We start from the raw sequence: 23003 nt of genomic DNA, 5'->3' as shown, positions 1-23003 counted from the left end.
CCTGAGTGCAGAGCAGGAGTAACCCCTGAGTATCGCCGGGCATGGCCCAAAAAAAAAAAACAAAAATAAAATAAAAATAAAACATTAAGCCTCTGTCAAAAATGTATTTCTTGTTTTAGGATACAGGACAAGATGATACAAGCAAAGAAATTTTACAAGGAAAAACATAATGAAAGTTTTTCAATTAAAGTATAACATTCAAAATTGACTTAAAATATAACAAACAAAAGAGCAAACAAAAATGTTTATGGGTTTTCAAACATAAATAAATGAAATAGTGTTTAGGCAGTAGGGCTCATGCTGATGGCTAGCAGGAAGTATAACAGAGTGTACTCTACTTGGAAAAGTTGTTAATATACAAAGAATAAGCCCAATTATGGGCTGCAGCAGTTTAATCATCACTGCCATTTGTCTTACTTCCAAAATAAAGCCTTGATTAAATCATTCATACCCTATATTACTCATACCTTTGCTTCAGAGATTGAGGATTTAATTATATACAACAAATGAATTTATTTTCACCATAGGGATAACATATTGTACCTCTCTGCTAATGTCATCTGAAACTTTCAATGTCAAAACAATTTGACAGCAGATATAAACAATTCAATAAATATGCAATGATCTTTCATTACAGTCCTTTAAAGATGCATGTTAATTCATGCTGTTAACCTTAGGATCACAGTGCATAGAATCCAAATACAAAGAGTTGGGGTAACTTTCCAGAGAAATGTTGGATCCCACACTTTATTTATAATCCCATTATAACCGATAAGTTCGTTTCATAGGCCCTATTATGCACTCATCATTGGGTGGCAGGAGTTAATGAAAATTTTTCCTGTTATAACGTCCATTGCCGGCAATGAACATCCCAAAACCACCAAGGAAGTCATTGTTATTATTGCACAATACATGAGGACCTGGAACTTTTCCAAAAGCTTACAAAAATAAAAATTAAAAATGGAATTATATTTGACATTTCCTGACACCTGCATTAATACTGTATGACTAATAAAGCATGTCAGTTGCCTGGACTGAACAAGCGATCAACATGTGCCCAGAATGCACACGAGTAAAAAATGCAGTAAAAGGAAGTAGTCTTCATTGCCTATAGGTCACTTCCAGTCAAAGGTTAAAGTTCAAAGACTGAATGATCAAAGTGCTCATTTTCTCAGTAGGACTATCTTCGGCTAGGAGGATGTTAACAGTGGCATCAACAAGTATCATCTTTAAGGAAAAAAAAAGAGAAAAGTAAGTAAGTTATGCTTGAATAAGTAAAAACTACAAGTTCACTCAACACAAAAATGATTTGAAACAATAACAATTTACATGGCTGACTAGTTTCACTCAGTTTCTAAGAATAAAAAAAATACAATTTGTGTTTAGAGTAACAAACACATGCTACTCCGTCAGAGAAAGTAGCTTACACAAATCTCAAGATTGCCAGTTCTGGGGCCGGGCGGTAGCACTGGAGGTAAGGTGCCTGCCTTGCCTGCGCTAGCCTAGGACGGACCGCGGTTCGATCCCCCGGCGTCCCATATGGTCCCCCAAGAAGCCAGGAGCAACTTCTGAGCGCATAGCCAGGAGTAACCCCTGAGCGTCACAGGGTGTGGCCCAAAAACCAAAAAAAAAAAAAAAAAGATTGCCAGTTCTGTTTAAAACAGAAATAGTTTTAATATAGCCAGGATTTAAGCAATTGTAATTGGGGGTGAGGGGGTCACACCCAGCAGTGTTCAGGGTTTACTCCTGGCTCTACGCTCAGAGATCGCTCCTGGCAGACTCATATGGGATGTCAGGATTCAAACCACCGTCCTTCTGCATGCAAGGCAAACGCCCAATCTCCATGCTATCTCTCCAGCCCCAGCAACTGTAATTTTTATGAACAATTTAAAACTGTACCGATAGGAAGCCAGTGTCTGACCAACATATCAAGCTGTTGAACGAACACGAAATAACAGAACACTATCTGAATAAAAAAATGCAAATGAGTCTCCCAATGTTACTAATTACTGCTCAGAAAGTAGGTTTTGAGCAGGTACAGATATATATACAGATATATACAAAAAAAAATAGTCTTATTTAAAAATCTCACACCTTAGCATTATCATCTCAGTGTCAACACATATATAGAAAACATATTTTTAAAATTTCTAACTTATTTTTAGATCTAATTCTTCAGCAAAATGCAATGTCAGTGGCTCCTACGCAAAACTGTAAAATAAAATTCTGAGGATTACCAAATACTTACTAATGATCTCCTTAGTATCATATAAATGCAAATAAATCCCCATTCATAAAGACTCAATGAGAGCTATGAAATAGTACACTCGGCTTCCAGTGGGATAATCCATTAATATGTGTGTTTGTTGGGGGAGGCCAGACACAGCAGTGCACAGGGTTTACTCTGGGTCTGCACTCAAGAATCTCTCCGGGTAATGCTCCAAGGATCATATGGACCAGCAGGAACTGAACATGGGTTGGCTGCATGCAAGGTAAACGCCCTACCTGCTGCACCTTTGCTCCAGTTAATAATCCATAATTCTATACCTTAAGTTGTAATCAAAAGGATGAAGTCAATCTTAACAACAATTTCTAATTCAGAAGCCCAAGAGAGTACAGGGGGTATGTGCTAGACACAGATTCAATGATCCGCATTTTATATGGTCATATGACCAAGCACTACAAGCTCTCATTCCTGAGTGCAGAGGCAAGTAAACCCTGATAATTGTTGGCTGTGACCCAAATAAACAAAAAACAATATCAAAGGGGGAAAAAATTCTAATTTATTGGAATAGTTCATCTCATTATTTATTTTGGTTTTGGGGTCACATCCAGCAGTGCTTAAGGCACTGTCTAGCTCTTTGCTCAGGGGTCATTCCTGGCAGCTGGTGGAATTTGAACTGGGGTTGATCACACTCAAGACAAGCACTTAATCCCTGTATTATCTTTCAGATTCATAGACTCAAAAAAATATTTTTTTAAGAACCAAATTTTTTTTTTTTTTTTTTTTTTTTGGTTTTTGGGCCACACCCGTTTGACGCTCAGGGGTTACTCCCTGGCTATGTGCTCAGAAATCGCCCCTGGCTTGGGGGGGACCATATGGGACGCCGGGGGATCGAAACCGCGGGTCCTTCCTTGGCTAGCGCTTGCAAAGGCAGACACCTTACCTCCAGCGCCACCTACCCGGCCCCAAGAACCAAATTTTTAAAATTAAAACTATCTGGTGAAAGAAGGTGTTCTTTTCTACAACTGAAACCCAACTACAAACATGTTTATAGTCATGATGCTTAAATAAAGATATTATATATATAAGAAATTATTTTAATTTGACAGTTATTGATCTAAATTTTGATAATTCCCTTTACAAAAATAAATAAAAATAAAAATATATTTTAAAAATAAACAGGACTAGATCACGTTTTGTTTTGTTTTTTTTGGGCCACACCCATTTGATGCTCAGGGGTTACTCCTGGCTAAGCGCTCAGAAACTGCCCCTGGCTTGGGGGGAACCATAGGGGATGCCGGGGGATCGAACCTCGATCGAGATCTTTCCTTGGCTAGCAAGGCAGATACCTTACGTCTAGCACCACCTCGAGGGATGGCATTATTTTGGTGTTTTCTAACCTGCAGCTTTTGACATGGTATAATGCGTCTAACAATCATTTGTCTCTACACTTAAATAACTCAATTATATTTACGGAGTTTTATTTGCTATTGCTTTTTTTTGTTTTTGGACCACACCCAAAGATGCTCAAAACTAACTCCTACCTCTAAACATGGAGATCACTTCTGGCAGGCTCACAGGACCATATAAGGTACTGGGGGTAGAACCCAAGTCAGGCACATGCAGGGCAAAAGCACTAACCGCTGTAGTATCACTCCAGCCCAGTGTTGTTCACTTTTTTTTAAACTTTATTTTATAGAAACAATTTCACTTTTAATCTTATTTCTTTCTCTGTGCTTTTATATTGCTGTTGTGATAAGAAATTAAGGTCATACATGCCCTCAGTGTGTAGTTTATTAGGAGTTATTGCCTGGCTGTGTGATCAAGGATCTACTTTGGTTGTGGAGCTTACAGAGGTTGGATGTTTTAGGTGTGGTGCTAGACATTATACACAACAGATTATAATGTGCAAATGCAGTAGCACCGCTAAGCTGTTCTTCTTGGTTCCCAAAATAAGTTTTATTTATTTTTTGGTTTTGGGGTAACATCAGACAATGCTCAGGGCCTAGTCCTGTTTATGCACATGGTTCACTCCTCGCAGGGCTAAGAGGACCTGAGATTAAACTCAGGTCAGCTACAGGCAAGGCAAGCGTCTTAGCCACTATACTATCTATCCAGCCCCCAAATTAAGTTTGAAATGGACTTAAATTAAGTGAAGGTAATAATAGAAGGTTTACATAAAACAGAAAGGTATGGGGTTAGGGCCAGAGTAATAGCATACCAAGTATGGTGCTTGCCTTACCAGGAGCACTGGTGGGTGTGACCCAAAAAGAAACTAACAAAAAAAGGAAAAAAAAGGTATGGGGAAAGACAATATTCCTAGAAACTAGTTTTTTTCAGTTTAATATGATCTTAGAATGTTTAAGAGAAAATAATCCTTTATATTAAGCCACAGGGAATAACATTTATTCAATTCAAAGTCATCATCACAAGAAATATAAGCTTGGGGCTGGAGAGAGAGCATAGAGGTAAGGTGTCTGCCTTTCATGCAGAAGGATGGTGGTTCGAATCCCGGCATCCCATATGATCCCCTGTGCCTGCCAGGGGCGACTTCTGAGCATAGAGCCAGGAGTAGCCCCTGAGTGCAGCCGGGTGTGACCCCCCCCCCAAAAAAAAATATATATATATATATATAGCTTTCCGTTTTATTTAGGGACACACCTGGCAGTGCTTAAGCATTACTCCTGGCTCTGTACTCTGAAATCATTCTAGCAGCTTCAGGGGACCATATGGGATGCTAGGGATTGCACCCCAATAAGCCATGTGCAACGACCTAACCACTGTGCCATCGCTCTGGCCCCAATATAAACTTTTTTAAAATAAAAAATATGGAGCAAGTCAAAGTATTTGCCTTGCACGTGGCTGACATAGTTTTGATCCCTGGCATTCCAAAGGATCCCGTGAAAGCATCAGAAGTATTTCCTGAGTGCAGAGCCAAGATTAACTTCTAAGCACTGACAGGTGTAGCCCCAAACCAAAACCAAACAAAATGCAAAATGCTTCTTTAGAGAAGCAATAGTCAGTTTAAAGACGCTAGCAGCTACTGGGAATGGATAAATAGTGTAAGACTTACAGCACTGGCCTTAAATGAGACCAACCCTGGTTTGATCTAAAAATACTCCCTGGTTCATTGTCACTCCCAACCTCTCATTTCCCTTAGATTCCCCCAGCACACCACTGGTGTGGTCAAATAAATAAAGATGCTAGCAGTTTTCAATCATAATGACTACTATCAAACCTCCCAACCTAAACAGCAATGTAAAACTGAGTATCCACAGAGCAGAATTTCAAAATCATTTTAGGGTTAACATTAGAATTTAAAACTCTCAGGGCTGAAGTGATAGATAAGCACAGTGGGGGAGAGAGCTTGCCAGGCACACGGCCAAAGCAGGTTCAATTTCCCACGATCCAAATGGCCCTCAGTGTCCCACCAGGAGTGATTCTAAGAACCAAGAGTAACCCCTGAGCAGCACCAGATGTGATCAGACAAACATAAAACTCCCCCAAAAAACTCTCTTTCATATCATAGCTAACAACTGGGTTCCTTCTCTACAACTCACACCTCCAAAAACTACACCCACCCACATACTATGAACGATATCAGAACTAAGTACACAGAGCACCAGAACTTTTTATTCTAACTATAGATTTTCTAAAAGTTATCAGTTACTTTTTTTTAAAATCCACTGGTAGGCACTGAACCCAAGGAAATGCTAATAGTTCAAATAACATCTCAAAAGAGTACTAAAAACATTTTTCAAACATAATGAGCAACTCATAGAGTTTTAGATTTAATGTGTGGTTTTTATCTGGCCCCAAGAAAATCTAGCTTAGTTTATTCATGAAGTATTAGGAACAATTTTTTCCATATCATCAGACATCAATATCTTCTCCTTTTTTATCCTAGGCAGATAATCTTTCAAGAACAAAAGCCAAAAAGTCATTAATCTAAAATAAAACTGCTTACCATGATACCACCATTTTGTTTTCTTTGGATTTTTGTTACATGTTCGAACATAAAAAGAATTATCTGGTGGTCGTCTCTGAAACAAACAAAAAAGTTCATAAAAGTAAGTTGTAAAATAGAAAAATAGGTGAGAGATTAATAAATAGAAGCACTAACAAAATTGACCTGGAATACACAGCAACCAATACAAACATCTTAGCATTTGAAAAAAAAAAAATGTAGTGAGAGTTGAGGGGGGGAGAGTGGGAGGAGAGGTTGTGTTGTTTGGGGCCACACCTGGCAGTGTTCAGAGGTTACTTTTGGTATCGCTCTTGGTAGGCCTCAGGAGAATCATATAGGATGCCAGAAATCAAACCCAGGTCAGATGTATGCAAGACAAATATCTTCCTTGTATCTCTCTGGCCCTTATATTTTTGTTTTGTTTTGTTTTGGGGCCAGACCCAGGAGTGCTCAGGGAATACTCCTAGTTATGCACACAGAAATTACTCTGTGGGATCGGGGGTACCAGAAGAGATGTCAGGGATTGAACCCAGGTCGATCACGTGCAAACTAAGCACCCTGCCCACTGTATTATTGCTCTCACCCTTTATATGAAATTTTTTATTTTAGAAACAATTACTTTTGTGGCCAATGAAATACCTGTAGTAGCTATGGTCCAGAGAGGTAGCTCAATGGGCTAAGTGTATGTGGGAGATTCCTATTCATCCTTAGTATTGAATGCTCCCCACAACACAAAACTGGGGAATCACCCTGAATCTGAACCTTGTCCCACCCCACAAAAATATAATCAACTTTGTAGGTTTAACTTTCTGCTATTACTCTCGGGTAAATAGGCTACTCAGGTAAATATCTAACTCTTTTGATTCATGTGTAAAAATATGTGAGCTTGGGCCGGAGAGACAACACAGTGGTAGGGTGCTTGCTTTGCACAAGGCCAGTTCAAGTCAGATGGTAGTTCGAATCCTGGCATCCCATACGGTCCTCCATGCCTGAAAGGAGTGATTTCTTTTGGTGGTGGTGGTGGGGGGGGGGGGGGGTTGTGGGTTTTGGGCCACATCCAGTGATGCTCAGGGGTTACTGGCTATGTGCTCAGAAATTGCTCCTGGCTTGGGAGACACTGGAAATTGAAATGAGGTCCAATTCTAGGTCAACCACATGCAAGGCAAATGCCCTATCTCTGGCCCCAACAAGAAGTTATTTCTGAGCGCCGTGCCAGGAGTAAACCCCCCCCTGAGGACCACTGGGTGTGATCCAAAACACGCATGGCCACACGCGCACACGCACGTGCTCTTTTCCTGCCACTGCCACAGTGGTGAGAGGCTTGGGTGCATTCAAGATTAGGCTCCATACATTATCACAAAGCCTGAAAAGGCACTGCAGCCAGAAGTGCAATGGACACAAATATAATGTCAGAAGAGGTGCCATCACCATTAAATTCTAGCACAAAGGAATCTACGAGCTGCCAAAGTCTTATATGAACATCAAGCCATCTTGTTATGCTTGCATTCAACAGTAAAAAAGCTATATATGTATGTTAAAATGGTTGAGGCTCTTTGCGCTGAACCCAGGTCAATCTAATTAGGACTGATGACAAGAAACTAAGGGAAGGGCCAGGAGAGGTTAGTACAGGTAGGTCTTACCGTGGCCGACCCAGATTCGATTTCTAGCATCCCATATGGGTCCCCAAGCACAGTCAGGAATACTTCCTGAATGCTGAGTCAGGACTAATCCCTGAGCACTAACAGATATGGCCCTAGAACAGGAGGGAGGGAGGAAGAGAGGGAAGGAGGTAGGGAGAGAGGGAGGAAGGTTAGGGGAATAGGTCAGTGAATGAAAAGCCCCATAAAGTTGCTGCAGTCATGTTGTAATTAAAAACCACAGGTCAAGGGTATTATCAAGGAATACTTCCAAAACTAATAATAAATAAAAATTTTGGTTCTTAAAAACATGTATAAGAAATTGAAAAAGTAATTAATACGTGATGTCCTACACTCAACCTCTGGGATCTGCCCCATCCCCCACCCCCCAACACACAACCCAATTTTTTAAAAAGTCTTCAATCTTATTTGGAGCTAGAATCCCTCAGTGCCAAATCTTACTTTTCGCCATAGTGCCCTAGTCTAAGTGCATAGTATAAAAACAGTATGGTAAATATCTACTAAATGTTCTGAATTTTACCTTATAGCTCATGAATAAATGATGAAAGAATTCTGAGTTTCATACTATCACCTTGGTTAAATATATTACAACTTAAAGTTTATGTACAGTAATAAATTATCTATAGACTAATATATAATAATATGCCAATTATGCAAGAAATGCTAATCCAACAATTAGAATGTGCAAAATGATGAAGATTAGAAAAGGACTAAGAGGTAAAGAATATACTCATTTGAGTTATTTTGCTTTCTTTGGGCAGAGCAACACCTGGTGATTCTGGGGGGGACTATGGGGGTGCAGGAGATCAAACCCCAGCTTTCTCATGTGAAGCTTGTACTCAGTGACTCAAGCAATCTCTTCAGCACCGCCATTTTGCAGTTTTTATAATGTAAACTGCATATAAAAGTAAACAAAAGCTACTAATTTTATATTAAACTTGTATACTTAAACTGGGGTAGGGAGAGGATAAAAAATATGAAAGCTGTACCGAAGTAAGAGTTGTTTCCAAAACCCTTGGTTCTATGAACTAAAAGGTGCCTTGAAATGCAGTTCAGGAAAGTTCACAAAGAGGAAAGTGAAGGTTAAAAGTTATATTGTGGGGGATGGAGAGCTAGTACAGCAGGTAAGACACGAAGTGCCTTGTATGGAGCTAACCAGATTAAGATCCCTGGCAACCTGTATTATCCTCTGAGTACCACCAGGAGTAATTCCTGACAGCATCACCAGGAAGGGTCCCACCTTACTGAGTTCCCAAAACCTATCTATACCTGGAGTCTAGAGAAAGAGTTTAAGGGGGCTGGAGTACATGCTTTGGGTTCAAATGCTGGCAATAGCACAGTTCCCCAAGCACAGCTAGGGACAGACACCTAAAGCTGAGTAACTCTTTAAGCACTTCAAAGTATGGTTGCAAACAAAAAATTTATACTAACATTAGATGACACATACTCTTTTTCTTTTTAAACACATACTCTTAACACAAACAATGATAAATTTTCTACAGCTGAGAGGAAGAAGAGGAGGCCACAGTCTGTATTAGTTGGGTGCTCAGGGAACCATGAATCAACCCAGGAGTGGCCAAAGTGCTCACATGCAGGCTAAGACCCTTTCTTCCCATACTGTCTCTTGGGTCCCAAAGACAACCTTTTAATTCTGCACATACTTATTTTGGATCTCGCAAGAAGTGCTCTGTCTTGGAGGTACTCAATATTCAGCTGGTGCTGCTTGGGATACCAAGTACGGTAGTGCCAGGAATCAAACCCAGGTCCTCTAACATATATGCTCTCTACTACTTTCAGCTATCTCCCCAAACCCTTTCTTCACATTTTAATATTCCTAAGTGAGCTACACATTTTTTTTCCCTCTCCCTTCTACTTTTGGAGTAACCCCCATGGTGCTAGGCTTTGTATTCAAGGGGTCATATGTGAAGTCAGAGATTTGAACCAGGGTTAGATGCCCTATAAGTCAAATGCCTTATAACCCTAGGCCACATACTATTAATCTAATGGTGTACGTACACAATTCAAGAGTCAATTATTCTTTCCAATATGCTAAAATCGCAAGCATAGTAAATGCCTATAATTCCATGTATTATTTGAACCTGCCTTTTAAATAAATAATAAAAGCCAACACCAAGAAGACATGGGTTCAGCTTTCAGCACTTATCTAAATACAGTGCTATATTCAGATTCTTGCATCAGAAGTAGTTCTGAACACAGCATCCTCTGGTTCTTTCATTAAATCTAGTTGATCTCCCCATGGCTCAGGAAAGATCACCTAAAAGTTTCTCTAAGAACTAGTTTAATAGGGGTTGGAGCGATAGCAAAGCAGTAAGGGCATTTGCCTTGCCACGTGCCAATCTAGGAGGGACCTTGGTTTGACCCTCCAGCTTTCCCCCAAGCCGGGAGCGATTTCTGAGCACATAGCCAGGAGCAATCCCCAAGCATCAGTGTGGCCCAAAAAGAAAAAAAGAAAGAAAAAAAAAAAAAAAAAAAAGAGCTGGAGATGGCTGCAGCACAGTTTCCAGTCAGGAAACCTGGGCTTCATCCTGAACATTGCTACCTTGAGCATTGTCAAGAATAAACACAGATTGGGGCCGGAGATACCATGGATGTAAGGCATCTGCCTTTCATGCAGAAGATAGATAGCATGGAGGTAAGGCGTGTGCCTTACATGCAGAAGGTCATTGGTTCGAATCCTGGCATCCTATATGGTCCCCTGAGCCTGCCAGGAGCGATTTCTGAGCGTGGAACCAGGAGTGCCGCTGGGTGTGGCCCAAAAACCAAAAGGAAAAAAAAAATGAACACAGGAGTAGCTAGCTCTAGGTGCAGTCCAAAGACAAAGACTTTAAATAATACTTCAAGTCAGACAGCACAAGTTTATAAAAAGAAACTCAATGTAGTAAAGGGTTCCAATCTCTGCCTCTTAGAGGGCATAGGGGCAACAATGAGGAGAGGGAAATACCCAACACGATTCTAAAAGTCATGCAGTTGCTGGGAGCTGAGCCCCAGGTTCCTGCAAGCAAAGCATGTATTCTAGCCCTTTGAGCTCTTGACTCAACCCAAAACCCCCTAATCTGAAGCAATGTTTCTTTTGTATAGTCTATAAAAGAAAAATATGAAGGCAAGAGACTTTAAAATGAAAAAGATAGGGATGAGCACATGATTTATATGAGTGACGCCTTGGATGAGCCCAACCTGCCTGGCACCACATATTATGTCCACATCCAGAGCGGAGAAGTAGAGCAAAAGCAGGGCATGACCTCACCCACCCTACCCTTATTTAAAAACAAACAAATAGAACTGGAGCAATAGCACAGCAGGTAGGACGTCTGCCTTGCATGCAGCCAATCCAGGATGGAAGGTGGTTCAAATCCTGGCATCCCATATGGTCTCCCGAGCCTGCCAGGATTGATTTCTGAGCACAGAGCCTGGAGTAACCCCTGAGAACCATTGAGTATGACCCCACCCCCCCCCCCAAAAAAAGGGGAAAAAAGCGAACAAATAAAACAACCACAACACAACAAGCAGAGCACTTGCCATCCACACATGTGTGAGACTACTAAACTCAAGTCCTTGGCTAAGAAACAGCTCTTGGCAGATGCCAGGGATTGAAACCCAGGTCAGTCCAAGGTCGTGCCACCTGCAAAGCAAACATCCTACCCACTGTTGCTATTGCTCTAGCTAGCAGGTTTTATTTTTTGACTGTGTCAAAGAGTTATTTCTCAGTGCAGAGCCAAGAGTAAACCCCTGGGTGTTGCTGGGTGTGGCCCCAAAACCAAGAAAACAAACAAAAAACAACACAAAACATTTAAAAGTAGAACTAGGGTATGCTGAACACTAGAGCACGTTTCCTTTTTTTTTTTTTTTTTTTTTGATTTTTGGATCACACCCGGCAGCACTCAGGGGTTACTCCTGGCTCTATGCTCAGAAATCGCCCCCCGGCAGGCTAGGGGGACCTTATGGATGCCGGGATTCGAACCACCATCTTTCTCTCCGGCCCCACTAGAGCACTTTTCTTGCATTTATTAGGCCCTGAGTCTGAACCTCTATAATAGCAACAAACAGAAAACAGACTAACCCCTCAAGCAGGGAATAACTAGAGGATCAGGTATGTACAGAAACTTTCAAGACTTAAAAGAAGTATCCTAAAATTTTACTCATGTCATTTTCTTTCAGGTCTCCTACCCCAAGCGTTATCAGACATAGGTAGAAATTGTGCCTTAATAAAGAAAAGTTAAGGGCCCGGAGAGATAGCACAGCGGTGTTTGCCTTGCAAGCAGCCAATCCAGGACCTAAGGTGGTTGGTTCGAATCCCGGTGTCCATATGGTCCCCTGTGCCTGCCAGGAGCTTTTCTGAGCAGACAGCCAGGAGTAACCCCTGAGCACCACCAGGTGTGACCCAAAAACCAAAAAAAAAAAAAAAAAAAAAAAAAAAATAAAGAAGAGTTAAGAGGAAAAGTCCTGGGGCCAGCGTGGTGGCGCTAGAGGTAAGGTGTCTGTCTTGCCAGTACTAGCCTAGCACGAACCATGGTTCGATCCCCCAGCATCCCATATGGTCCCCCAAGCCAGAAGCGACTTCTGAGCGCATAACCAGGAGTAACCCCTGAGCGTTACTGGGTATGGCCCAAAAAACAAAAAAAAAAAAAAAAAAAGAGGAAAAGTCCTAACAGTTCTCAAACAAGTCTTCTTCATTTGATCTAATTTCTAGGAAAACAGGAAAACTATTACTAGAAATTCTCCCCTAAAAGAAAAGAAAATTCTCCCTAAAAGGGAGAGAAATAACAGGGAAAAAAAGGTTAGTATGATGCTTGTTTCGAGGGCTTTGCACTGTAAAATCAATAAACAAGAATTTCTGGGAGCCAGACTGATACAGTACAGCAGGTAGGACTTTTGTCATGAACACAACAAAGTAAGGTTTAGTCCCTGGTACTTTGTTAGGTCCCTCCAATCTCTCAAGGAATAACCTCTGATTGAAGACTTAAGAGTAGGACCTAAGCACTGCTGGGTCTGACTCTCTCCCCCACCATACTTTTGCCCTGTACATGCTTATGGAAGTAAAATCCACATAATTTAAAAATATCTGCAAAATTTTTCTGTTTAAGAAATATAAAATAGGGGCCTGGAGAGATACCACAACAGCGTTTGCATTGCAAGCAGCTGATCCAGAACCAAAGGTGGTTGGTTCGAATCCCAGTGTCCCATATGGTCCCCCGTGCCTGCCAGGAGCTATTTCTGAGCAGACAGCCAGGAGTAACCCCTGAGCATCGCCGGATGTGGCCCAAAAACCAAAAACAAAACAAAACAAAAAAAACCAAAAAGAAACCTGACTGAAATAAATTATCAAAATAATTTTCCAATTTATTTTTTTTTTATTTTTTTTTTTTTTTTTGGTTTTTGGGTCACACCTGGCAGTGCTCAGGGGTTATTCCTGGCTCCAGGCTCAGAAAATTGCTCCTGGCAGGCACAGGGGACCATATGGGGCGCCGGGATTCGAACCGATGACCTCCTGCATGAAAGGCAAACGCCTTACCTCCATGCTATCTCTCCGGCCCCATTAGTTAATATTTTTAATAATACATTTTCCAATTTAATACTTAAGACATTTCTTGCAATTTTATAATAATAAGACGCATTAAATTATTTTCTTCAAATAAATTATATATTAGGGTTTTTTTTCTACCTAACTAAAGGAAGTGATTATCTGGAAGAATTCTGAAAATGTCCTACCTTTTCTTTGCAGCTGGAAAGCATGCTAATAATGCTAAGACAAACTGATTGAACTGAGAGCGCTGGGGACCAATCTTCTGTTAGAATGGATAAACAGATATGACCATTGCTATAAACATGAGGATGAACGGGAATATTTTCACCAGTAAACATGACCTAAGAAAGAATAAAATTCCATTAACACTCAAATATTCTACATTACAAAAAATAAAATGTTCACGTAACTATAAAAACAAAGAAAAACCAATGCAGAAACAAAATAAACAGCTTGTTATTCTAATTAATTCGGTAAGTACTAGTTTCATTGTATAAATAAGCACATAGTAGACAAAACAAACACAGACAAAAATCCAATTACTTTATATTTCAGCTATTTAAACAATTCTAATCACGTTTTTTTTACATTGATGACAAAGACTTGAATTAATTTTTAAAATTCTATTCTCTGCAATAGAAACTTAATTACAATTACCAGTATCACTAAGGTCTTACAAGCAAAAGGAATGATTGCTATAAAATTTCACCTCTATACTACATGGCCATTATTATGGACACAAATAACTGGACAAATAAAGGCTAAATACGGTAAATCGTTTAATTATAAAACTTGCTGTTTTTCTCTTGACACAATTCTTTAGTTTCCCCCTCTTTCCATCATTGTCTCAGCACTGTTTGTTTTAAAAGACAGTAAGCCTATTTTTTCCTTGATATGGCTCAAATAATTATTTTTCTGAATAGTAGGGTTTCAGATCTAAATATCTGAACAGATAGGAAAGTAAATTTGCATATCCCACGAAAATGGTAAACATAGTTCATAATAGTCCAAAGAACTCATGAAAGATTATCTTAAAAGGGCAGGGGGCAGAGAGATAGCACAGCGGTGTTTGCCTTGCAAGCAGCCGACCCAGGACCTAAGGTGGTTGGTTTGAATCCCGGCGTCCCATATGGTCCCCCATGCCTGCCAGCAGCTATTTCTGAGCAGATAGCCAGGAGTAACCCCTGAGCACCGCTGGGTGTGTCCCCCCCCAAAAAAAATGGGGCTGGAGATAGTATGGAGGTAGGGCCTTCGCCTTGCATGCAGAAGGATGGTGGTGGTTTGAATCCCAGCATCCCATACCTTTGAGCCTGCAAGAGGCAATTTCTGAGCATAGAGTCAGGAGTAACCCTTGAGTGCTTCCAGGTGTGACCCAAAAACCAAAAACCAAAACAAAACAAAACAAAACAAACAAACAAACAAAAAATACTAAGTTAATTGAGAAACCTTTAAGTGGATTTTATATTACAATAAATATTTTAATTATATTAGTAGCAATTTCCAATTCTAAATTGGTCTTTAAAAATCAGCTTAGATCTTAAAATATACAATTTTAGAGTTTCACTTACATAAATTCAGTAGATATGATAGGATATTATAAACCAATTATTAAAAAAATTAGAGCTATAGCACATCTTTCTTTTTTTGAACACTACTTTTCTGAGGATGCTCAGAAATTCCTCCTGCTATGCCTTTAGGAATCAATCACACCTGACAATGTTTGGGGGGATCAGAAGAGATGCAGGAATCAAAATCATGTCAGCTGCATATATGCAAGGTACTTGTGCCTTATCTACTTACTATCTCTCTCTGTCTCTCTGGGCCCACAGCCATCTTTTTTTTTTTTTTTAACTCTAGTAAACATATGGTCTCATTTAAATGTACCATTATTTTAGTAAGAACACCCAAACTTAAAGTTGTAACAGAAACTGGAGTTATACTCTAGGCACAGCTTTAGTCTCAATTCCATCCCCCTCCTCAATACAAGAAACAGAACCAGTGAACTAAGTGTAAACAGAGTAAAAATACAGTATTTTATATGTGGGATATATTTAATTATCTTAAGCTAGATTTTTGCTCTTATTTTCCTGCATTTTACAGGTGTTATTTGTTTTCAAATCTAGCCACAAATCTGAATTTTATTACAATTGCACTAACATTTACAATTCCACAAAGCAATCTTTCATACAAATAGGAGTCCTCTAATATTTCAAGTATATCGATACATGAGATTAGTTTTCTTGACTGAAGTTAAAATAAAACAGGGCCAAAGGAATAGCACAACGGGTAGGGCATTTTCTTTATACACATCCAATTCAGTTTGATCCTGAGCATCCCATATGGTCTCCTGAGCATGCCAGGAGTGATTTCAAAGTGCAGAGCCATGAGTAACCCCTGAGCACAGCCAGGTGTGGCCCCCAAAACCCAAAAATAAACAGATATAAAAGCAAAGGAAATTTTAAAGGAGCAAATACATAACTATATATTTTCTTTAACTTTTGGACATCCACTCTCCATTCTCACTAAAATTAAGGTAACTATACTCACTTAATAGGCAGTGTAAGTTAAAGGAGAAAATGGAAATTTAAGTTATTTTTAGGCAGCAAAGTAAAACTTTATTGAAAACTTGAGGTAATTAAGTTGTTTCCAAATTTGAAAGCCTTACTTTTAGAGTTCTAAATAAAGGTATTAAAACTACCGAAAATAGGGTCAGAGTGGTAGCATAGAGGTAGAGTGTTTGCCTTGCATGCGACTGACCCAGGATGAATGCAGTTAGATCCTCGGTATCCATATGGTCCCGCGAGCCTGCCAAGAGTGATTTCTGAGCGCAGAATCAGTGCCACTGGGTGTGCTCCCCCCCCAAAAAAAATAAAAACCTACCTAAAATAGATGTGGCAAGACAACTGAATAGTATAAAATGTGAAGTCACCAGGACCAAATAAGAATCTTGCTAAAAATTTTTTTGGTTTTGGTTTTGGACCACAATCAGCAGTGCTTGGTGCCAGCAATGAAACCCAGGTCTCAGGCATGTGAAGTATTTGCTCCAGTCCTTTGACCTATCTCTGGCCCTTGTTTATTTAATAAAAAAATTTCTTCAAAGAAGTCATGCAGACTAAAGAGCAAATAAAGAACTACACCCAAGTCCTATTGCATAAACCAAGTAAAATGCAATTTTATTTTTGTTTGCTTGAGGTCCACACTCAGAGGAAGAACTATACCAATCTTGTGTATAGGTCACTTCTAATTGCTAGGAAACTATGAGGTGCCAAGAATCAAACTCAGGGGCCGGGCGGTGGCGCTAAAGGTAAGGTGCCTGCCTTGCCTGCGCTAGCCTTGGACGGACCGTGGTTCGATCCCCCCAGTGTCCCATATGGTCCCCCAAGCCAGGAGCAACTTCTGAGCACATAGCCAGGAGTAACCCCTGAGCATTACCGGGTGTGGCCCAAAAACCAAAAAAAAAAAAAAAGAATCCAACTCAGGAGTCCTGCATGCAAAGCATGAACTTCAGCCTTCTGAACTATCTCCACCTTCCAACTAACTACACATTTTTGGGGGGGAGAGGCATACTTAGAAGTGCTCAGGGTTCATTCCTGGCAGACTTGGGAGAACATATGGGATGCTGGGGGTCAAAACCAGGTTAGCTGTGTGCAAGGCATAAACTATTCACCATACTAACACTCCAGTCCCAATGACAGATCTTTAGTTACCGTATTTTCCGGCGTATAAGACGACTTTTGAAACAAAAAAAAAAAAGTCAACCGAAAATTGGGGGTTGTCTTATATGCCGAGTATATCCCGAAAAAATGTTTCAATATGCCCCTAAACAAAAATTGTCTGAATATTGCCACAAAACTAATTTTCCAACTTGATCCTGCACCAATCACTGCAAAGCTGCTTGGACCGCCTCTCTAATTCAGCCAATCCAAGCAGGCTTTTGATGCATGCAATGTTCTGGATCCGAATCTACACTGTAAAAAGCCTGCTCAGATTGGCCAGAGTCAGAGAGGAAGTCTATGAGAGTAGAACCTTTGAACCTTTGCTTGTTGTGATTGACTCACTGTATTACATACAGTTGCATCACAGGAACATTCTGTCTGATACAGCGAATATAGGCCTAAACCTATGTTTTAACTGCAAAATTAGGGGGTCGTCTTATACGCCGGAAAATACGGTATGTGTCGTGAAGCCAGCACTCAATCACAATTTTTAAAAACAATTTTTTTTTTTTGTGGTTTTTGGGTCACACCCGGCAGTGCTCAGGGGTTATTCCTGGCTCCAGGCTCAGAAATTGCTCCTGGCAGGCACGGGAGGACCATACGGGACGCCGGGATTCGATCTGATGACCTCCTGCATGAGAGGCAAACACCTTACCTCCAAGCTATCTCTCCGGCCCCTTAAAAACAAATTTTAGGGGCCGGGCGGTGGCGCTAGAGGTAAGGTGCCTGCCTTGCCTGCGCTAGCCTAGGACGGACCTCGGTTCGATCCTCCGGTGTCCCATATGGTCCCCCAAGCCAGGAGCGACTTCTGAGTGCATAGCCAGGAGTAACCCTTGAGCGTCACTGGGTGTGACCCAAAAACCAAAAAAAAAAAAAAAAAAAAAAAAATTTTTTTAAAAACAAACTATCAATAATAAAGGACCTAAAACTGTAATTCAAAACACACTTGGGGTTCTGACTGCCACAGAAGCAATCCTCATGTTTCTATATTCCAAATATTATCAATGTGGCCTTTTCTTTTTTTTTTGATTTTGGGGTCACACCCAGCAGAACTCAGGGGTTACTCCTGGCTCTGTGTTCAGAAATCACTACTGGCAGGCATGCTATCTCTCCAGTCCCCAGTGTGGTTCTTTTTTTAAAGAGCAGGTGAAAGGGGCCAAAGTGACAGTATGGCAGGTAAGGTGCTTGCCATCAACAGGAGTTAATCATTCCTGAGTGCCACCACAAGTGATTCCTGAGTGTAGAACCAACAGTAAACACTGTTTCTTGTTTTGTTTTGTTTTATGGGCCACACCCAATGATGCTAAGGGGTCACTTCTGGCTATGTGCTCAGAAATCACTCCTGGCTTGGGAGATAATATGGGATGCCGGGGATTGAACTCAGGTCTGTCCTGGGTCAGATGCGTGCAAGGCAAATGCCCTACCACTAGGCTATCGATCCGGCTTCAGCTGTAAACAATGAACACCACCAAGTGTGTCCAATAAACCCAACTCCCCGCAAAAAGAGTATGTAAGAGTAAGAACAATGCTTTAAATACATACATTCTGGAGTTAAATATACATAGTTCACATCTAATTTTAAAAAATTTAATGTTTATTTTTTTGGGCCATCACCAGCAGTACCAATGTCAGTCCTGGCTGCTACAGAGGGTATCAGGAATAAATTTGGGGTTTCAGCATGCAAAACATGCACTCTTGTCCTTTCAGTTATTTCCTTGGCCCCTCAACCAAAAATTTTAAGCAACCTCTGAGTAACTTTTGGTACTAAATAAAGTATTGTTCATGAGACTAATACCTTAATTGAAAGTGACTGAATAGAAATTAGATAAAGGATCTTAGGCTATTTCTGTGGGGTTTTTCTAGTAATTCCTTTATTTAAACACCATGGTTAAAAACATGTTCATAGTTTGATTTGTCATGAAATGTACAACTCCCATTCACCAGTGCAATCTTCCGTCATCAATGTCCCCTTTGTTCCTCCTCATCACCACCTTGCCTGTCTCTGAGATAGGCATTCTATTTCTCTATTATTGTCACGGTAGTTGTTGGTATAGCTATTTCTCTAACTGCGCTCACCATTCTGGTAAGTTTCATATGGTGGGCTGGTCCTTCCAGTGCTCATCTCTATTGTCTCTGGGTATTATTACCATACTGTTTTTTTATTTTTCTTAAATCCCACAGAGGAGTAAGACTATTCTTGTCTTTCTCCCTCTGACTTCTCTCAGTCAACATAATACTTTTCATGTCCATCCATGTCCAAGGAAATTTCATTTGACTTCATTTTTCCTAACAGCTGCATGGTGTTCCATTGTATATATATATACCAGTTTCTTTAGTCACTCATCTGTTGTCAGGTATTTGGGTTGTTTCCAGATCCTGGCTATTGTAAGTAGTGCTGATCTGAGCGCAGAGGGCTTTTTGTATTGCGTTTTTGTTCCTAAGTTATAACACTAGGAAAGATATGCTGATCGTATAGGAGCTCATTTTCCAGTTGTTTTTAATTTATCCCACACTTATGTACATTAAAAACTGACATAAACCCTGTACCAAAAAATATCCAATCACTATCACTTTGAAACAATTAGTTCTGAGACACTATCGTCTGGGACCCCCTCTTCCTCTCCTCTTCCTCTGCTCCGGCCACACCCTCTTCCACTTCGTCAGCCTCAACCTCTTCCTGCAACAGCTTCCTTTTCTTAGATTTCACTTTGGGTTCAACATTCACAAGAAATGTATCTAGAGGGTAAGCTGTCTGGTAGAATAAAATATTGAATGTTAGTTCCTCAAATACTCGGTGTTTCTAGTTGTACAGGTTCTCTTGTTCAAGATCACTTTCACAGCCTTAAGATGTGTATTCACTGGGCTGGAGAGATAGCACAGTGGTAGGGCATTTGCCTTGCAAGTGACAGACCTGGGACGGGTCCAGGTTCGATTTCTGGCATCCTATATAGTCCCCTGAGCCTGCCAGGAGCGATTTCTGAGCACAGAGCCAGGAATAATACTTGAGCACCTCCAGATGTGGCCCAAAAATAAAACAACAAAATGTGTATTCACACTGACAACACCTATACCTGTGATTGTTTCATGAACTTTAGTTCCATTCTTTAATTCAATGGTTACAGCCTCATGACTCAATTTCTTCAAAAAACTCACAAAGCAGTAAGGTCACCTTTACGGTCTTCTAGTTCACAGAAGCCAAAAACTAGGAAATGATGGGCTGGGGATATAAATGGCCAGAAACACCTCCTCCCTGAGACTTGGACCCAATTTCCAGTCTTTTGAGGAATCTCCATATTGCTTTCCAGAAAGGCTGGACTAGATGGCATTCCCATCAGCAGTGAATGAGAGTTCCTTTCTCCCTGCATCAATGCCAGCACTGGCTGTTCTTGTTCTTTGTGATGTGTGCCAGTCTCTGTGGTGTAAGATGGTACCTCATCATTGTTTTGATTTGCATCTGCCTGATGATTAGTGATGTGAGACATTTTTCATGTGCCTTTTGGCCGTCTGACAGAGTTCATTTTTTCTCCCCACTTTTGATGGGGTTAGATTTTTTTTCTTGTTAAGTTCTGTCAATCAATACCTTGTATCTTAGATATTACCCACATCTGATGGGTATTAGATGAATAGTTGCACTCTTTCTATGAGTGGCTTTTGTCTTCTAGTCACTATTTCCTTTGAGGCGCAGAAGCTTCTCAGTTTAATGTAGTCCATTTGTTTATCGCTGCTTCCACTAGTTTGGACAGTACTGTTTCCTCCTTGAAGACGCCTTTAGTTGCAATGTCATGGAGTGTTTTATCTATGTGTTCTTCTACACACCTATGGTTTTGAGTCTGATATCAAGGACTTTTATCTACTTTGATTTGACTTCTGTGCATGATGTTAGATGAAGTTCAGAGTTCGCTTTTATGCATGTGGCTGACCAGTTGTCCCAACACCACTTGCTTCATTTTGTGTTTTTTTCCCCCCTTTATCAAAGATTAATTGATTGTATGTCTAGGGAATATAAGTTAATTCTTTTGTTTAATTTCTTTTTTGGGTCACAGCTGGTGGCGCTCAGGGGTTCCTCCTGGCTCTGTGCTCAGAAATCGCTCCTGGCAGGCTCTGGAGACCATATAGGATGCCAGAAATCGAACCTGGACCCGTCCCAGGTCTGTTGCTTACAGGGCAAATGCTCGGGGGGCCATATGGGATGCCGGGATTTGAACCACCATCCATCTTGGGTTGGCTCTGTGCAAGGCAAACATCCTACTGCTGTGCTATCTCTCCAGCCCCAAGTTAATTCTTTCTAAGATGAATTTTATAGTGTAATTTTTTTTGGTTTTTTGGGCCATACCCATTTGATGCTCAGGGTTTACTCCTGGCTAAGTGCTCAGAAATTGCCCCTGGCTTGGGGGGACCATGTGGGATGCTGGGGGATTGAACCACGGTCCTTCCTTGGCTAGCGCTTGCAAGGCAGACACTTTACCTCTAGTGCCACCTCGCCGGCTCCATATAGTGCTAAATTCTAATAAGAATTTTACATATGTAATTCTTTCCAAACATAAAGCTTAAGGATCAGAACTCTACTATAGTAGGTACAGCACTTGCCTTGTATGCAGCTGACCTGGGTTTGATTTCTGGAACCTCATATTTACCCTAAGCACTGCCAAGAATAATTCTATAGTGCAGAGCCAGGAGCAACCCCTAAGCAGAGTAAGGTGTGGTATAAAAGTAAACAAACAGAAAACATGAAGCTTAATACTGGATGACTTCACAGTAATGAGATCTTCCTGAGAAAAGTATATAAACATGTTCTGAAGTATCTAGAAAGTCAGACACCTAGTTAAATAAGGTCAAAGAAAGTATACAGGACTAGAGAGATAGCGCAAAGGTCTGAGGGTATGCTTCCTAAGTATAAGGCCTCGTTTGCTCCCCCCAATACTGCATGATACCCTGAGTACCACCTAGAGAAACTTCTGAGCACAGAGATAAGTACCCCTGAACACTAACAGGTACAACCCCATACACACACAAAAAAAAAAATCAGCAATTAAAATTTTAAATAGGACCAGAGATAGTACCAAGAGTTTACATTCTATCTTGCTAATAATCCTTGTCACCACATATGCGCTCCCCAACTCCTAACTCCCAGTAATGCCTGGAGTGCAGAAGTGACACTTGGGAACTACAGGGTGTGGATTCCAAATCCAAAATTAAACAAAACATATATGCAACATACATGCAATGAGTAATACAAAATGCATGAGTAATACAAAACTTTCTCTAACTATGAAAGTTAACCTATAAAATAAATACCAAAAAATGAATACCAAGTTTCTCTGTGGTATTCCAGTATGAAGGAATGTTTTCTCTAATGTAAAATATAGCCATGCTGTATAAATGGGAAAAAAGTGAAAAAAGTAACTGGGGATGGAAACTTTAGCATGACTTTCATTTCAATTATCTCCTTTTAGCACTTCACTGTGCATGAGCAGAATTAACAGCAGTTTTGTTGATCCTCTATATAATGATCAGACTGTGCAGCTAGCTATACATGTATTGCAAATACAATATCCTTGATTATAATAAAACTAATTTTGTGTTGCCTTGGATGCCAAATTTTCTCTTTTTTATGCCTGTTTCTTTAGTCTACCTCCGCATCTTCATCTCCATTTGGTATCAGCCTCAGGCTGCAGTGAATAGGATTAACCTCCAGCCCCCCATGGCATGTGTACTCAACATCATAAGGCAATCAAGTTGTTCAAGAGGATCAACTTTGTCAAAGCAAGGAAAATAAAAGAATGAGGACACTATGAAATTCAGAATCTAGGCAAATGAAAGAATTCTGAGCAACAGAAAGTCTGTGTTGGAAGATATGAACAGGAGAAGGGAACAAGGATATGTATAACTCTGGTTG

General features: G+C 40.4%; 1 protein-coding gene and 1 pseudogene across 1 annotated transcript in view; both read right to left on the bottom strand.

The window, feature by feature from the left end:
• Positions 1 to 468: 468 nt before the first annotated feature.
• UBE2W (ubiquitin conjugating enzyme E2 W) overlaps positions 469 to 23003 on the bottom strand; it is a 63829-nt gene continuing 41294 nt past the window's right edge. The window contains exons 4-6 of the mRNA XM_049781851.1: positions 13577 to 13732; positions 6192 to 6267; positions 469 to 1227 (exon numbers count right to left, since the gene is read on the bottom strand). Of these exons, the coding sequence (XP_049637808.1) occupies positions 1214 to 1227; positions 6192 to 6267; positions 13577 to 13732 (246 nt within the window). The 3' untranslated portion in view covers positions 469 to 1213. The remainder of the gene's footprint in view (positions 1228 to 6191; positions 6268 to 13576; positions 13733 to 23003) is intronic.
• LOC126020811 (small nuclear ribonucleoprotein Sm D1-like) lies at positions 19703 to 22759 on the bottom strand (annotated as a pseudogene).

Source organism: Suncus etruscus, chromosome 10, assembly GCF_024139225.1.
Source record: "Suncus etruscus isolate mSunEtr1 chromosome 10, mSunEtr1.pri.cur, whole genome shotgun sequence".
In the NCBI taxonomy this organism is placed as follows: Eukaryota; Metazoa; Chordata; class Mammalia; order Eulipotyphla; family Soricidae; genus Suncus; species Suncus etruscus.
Note: the sequence above shows the minus strand (reverse complement) of the source record. Positions and strands in the feature narration are given on the sequence as shown.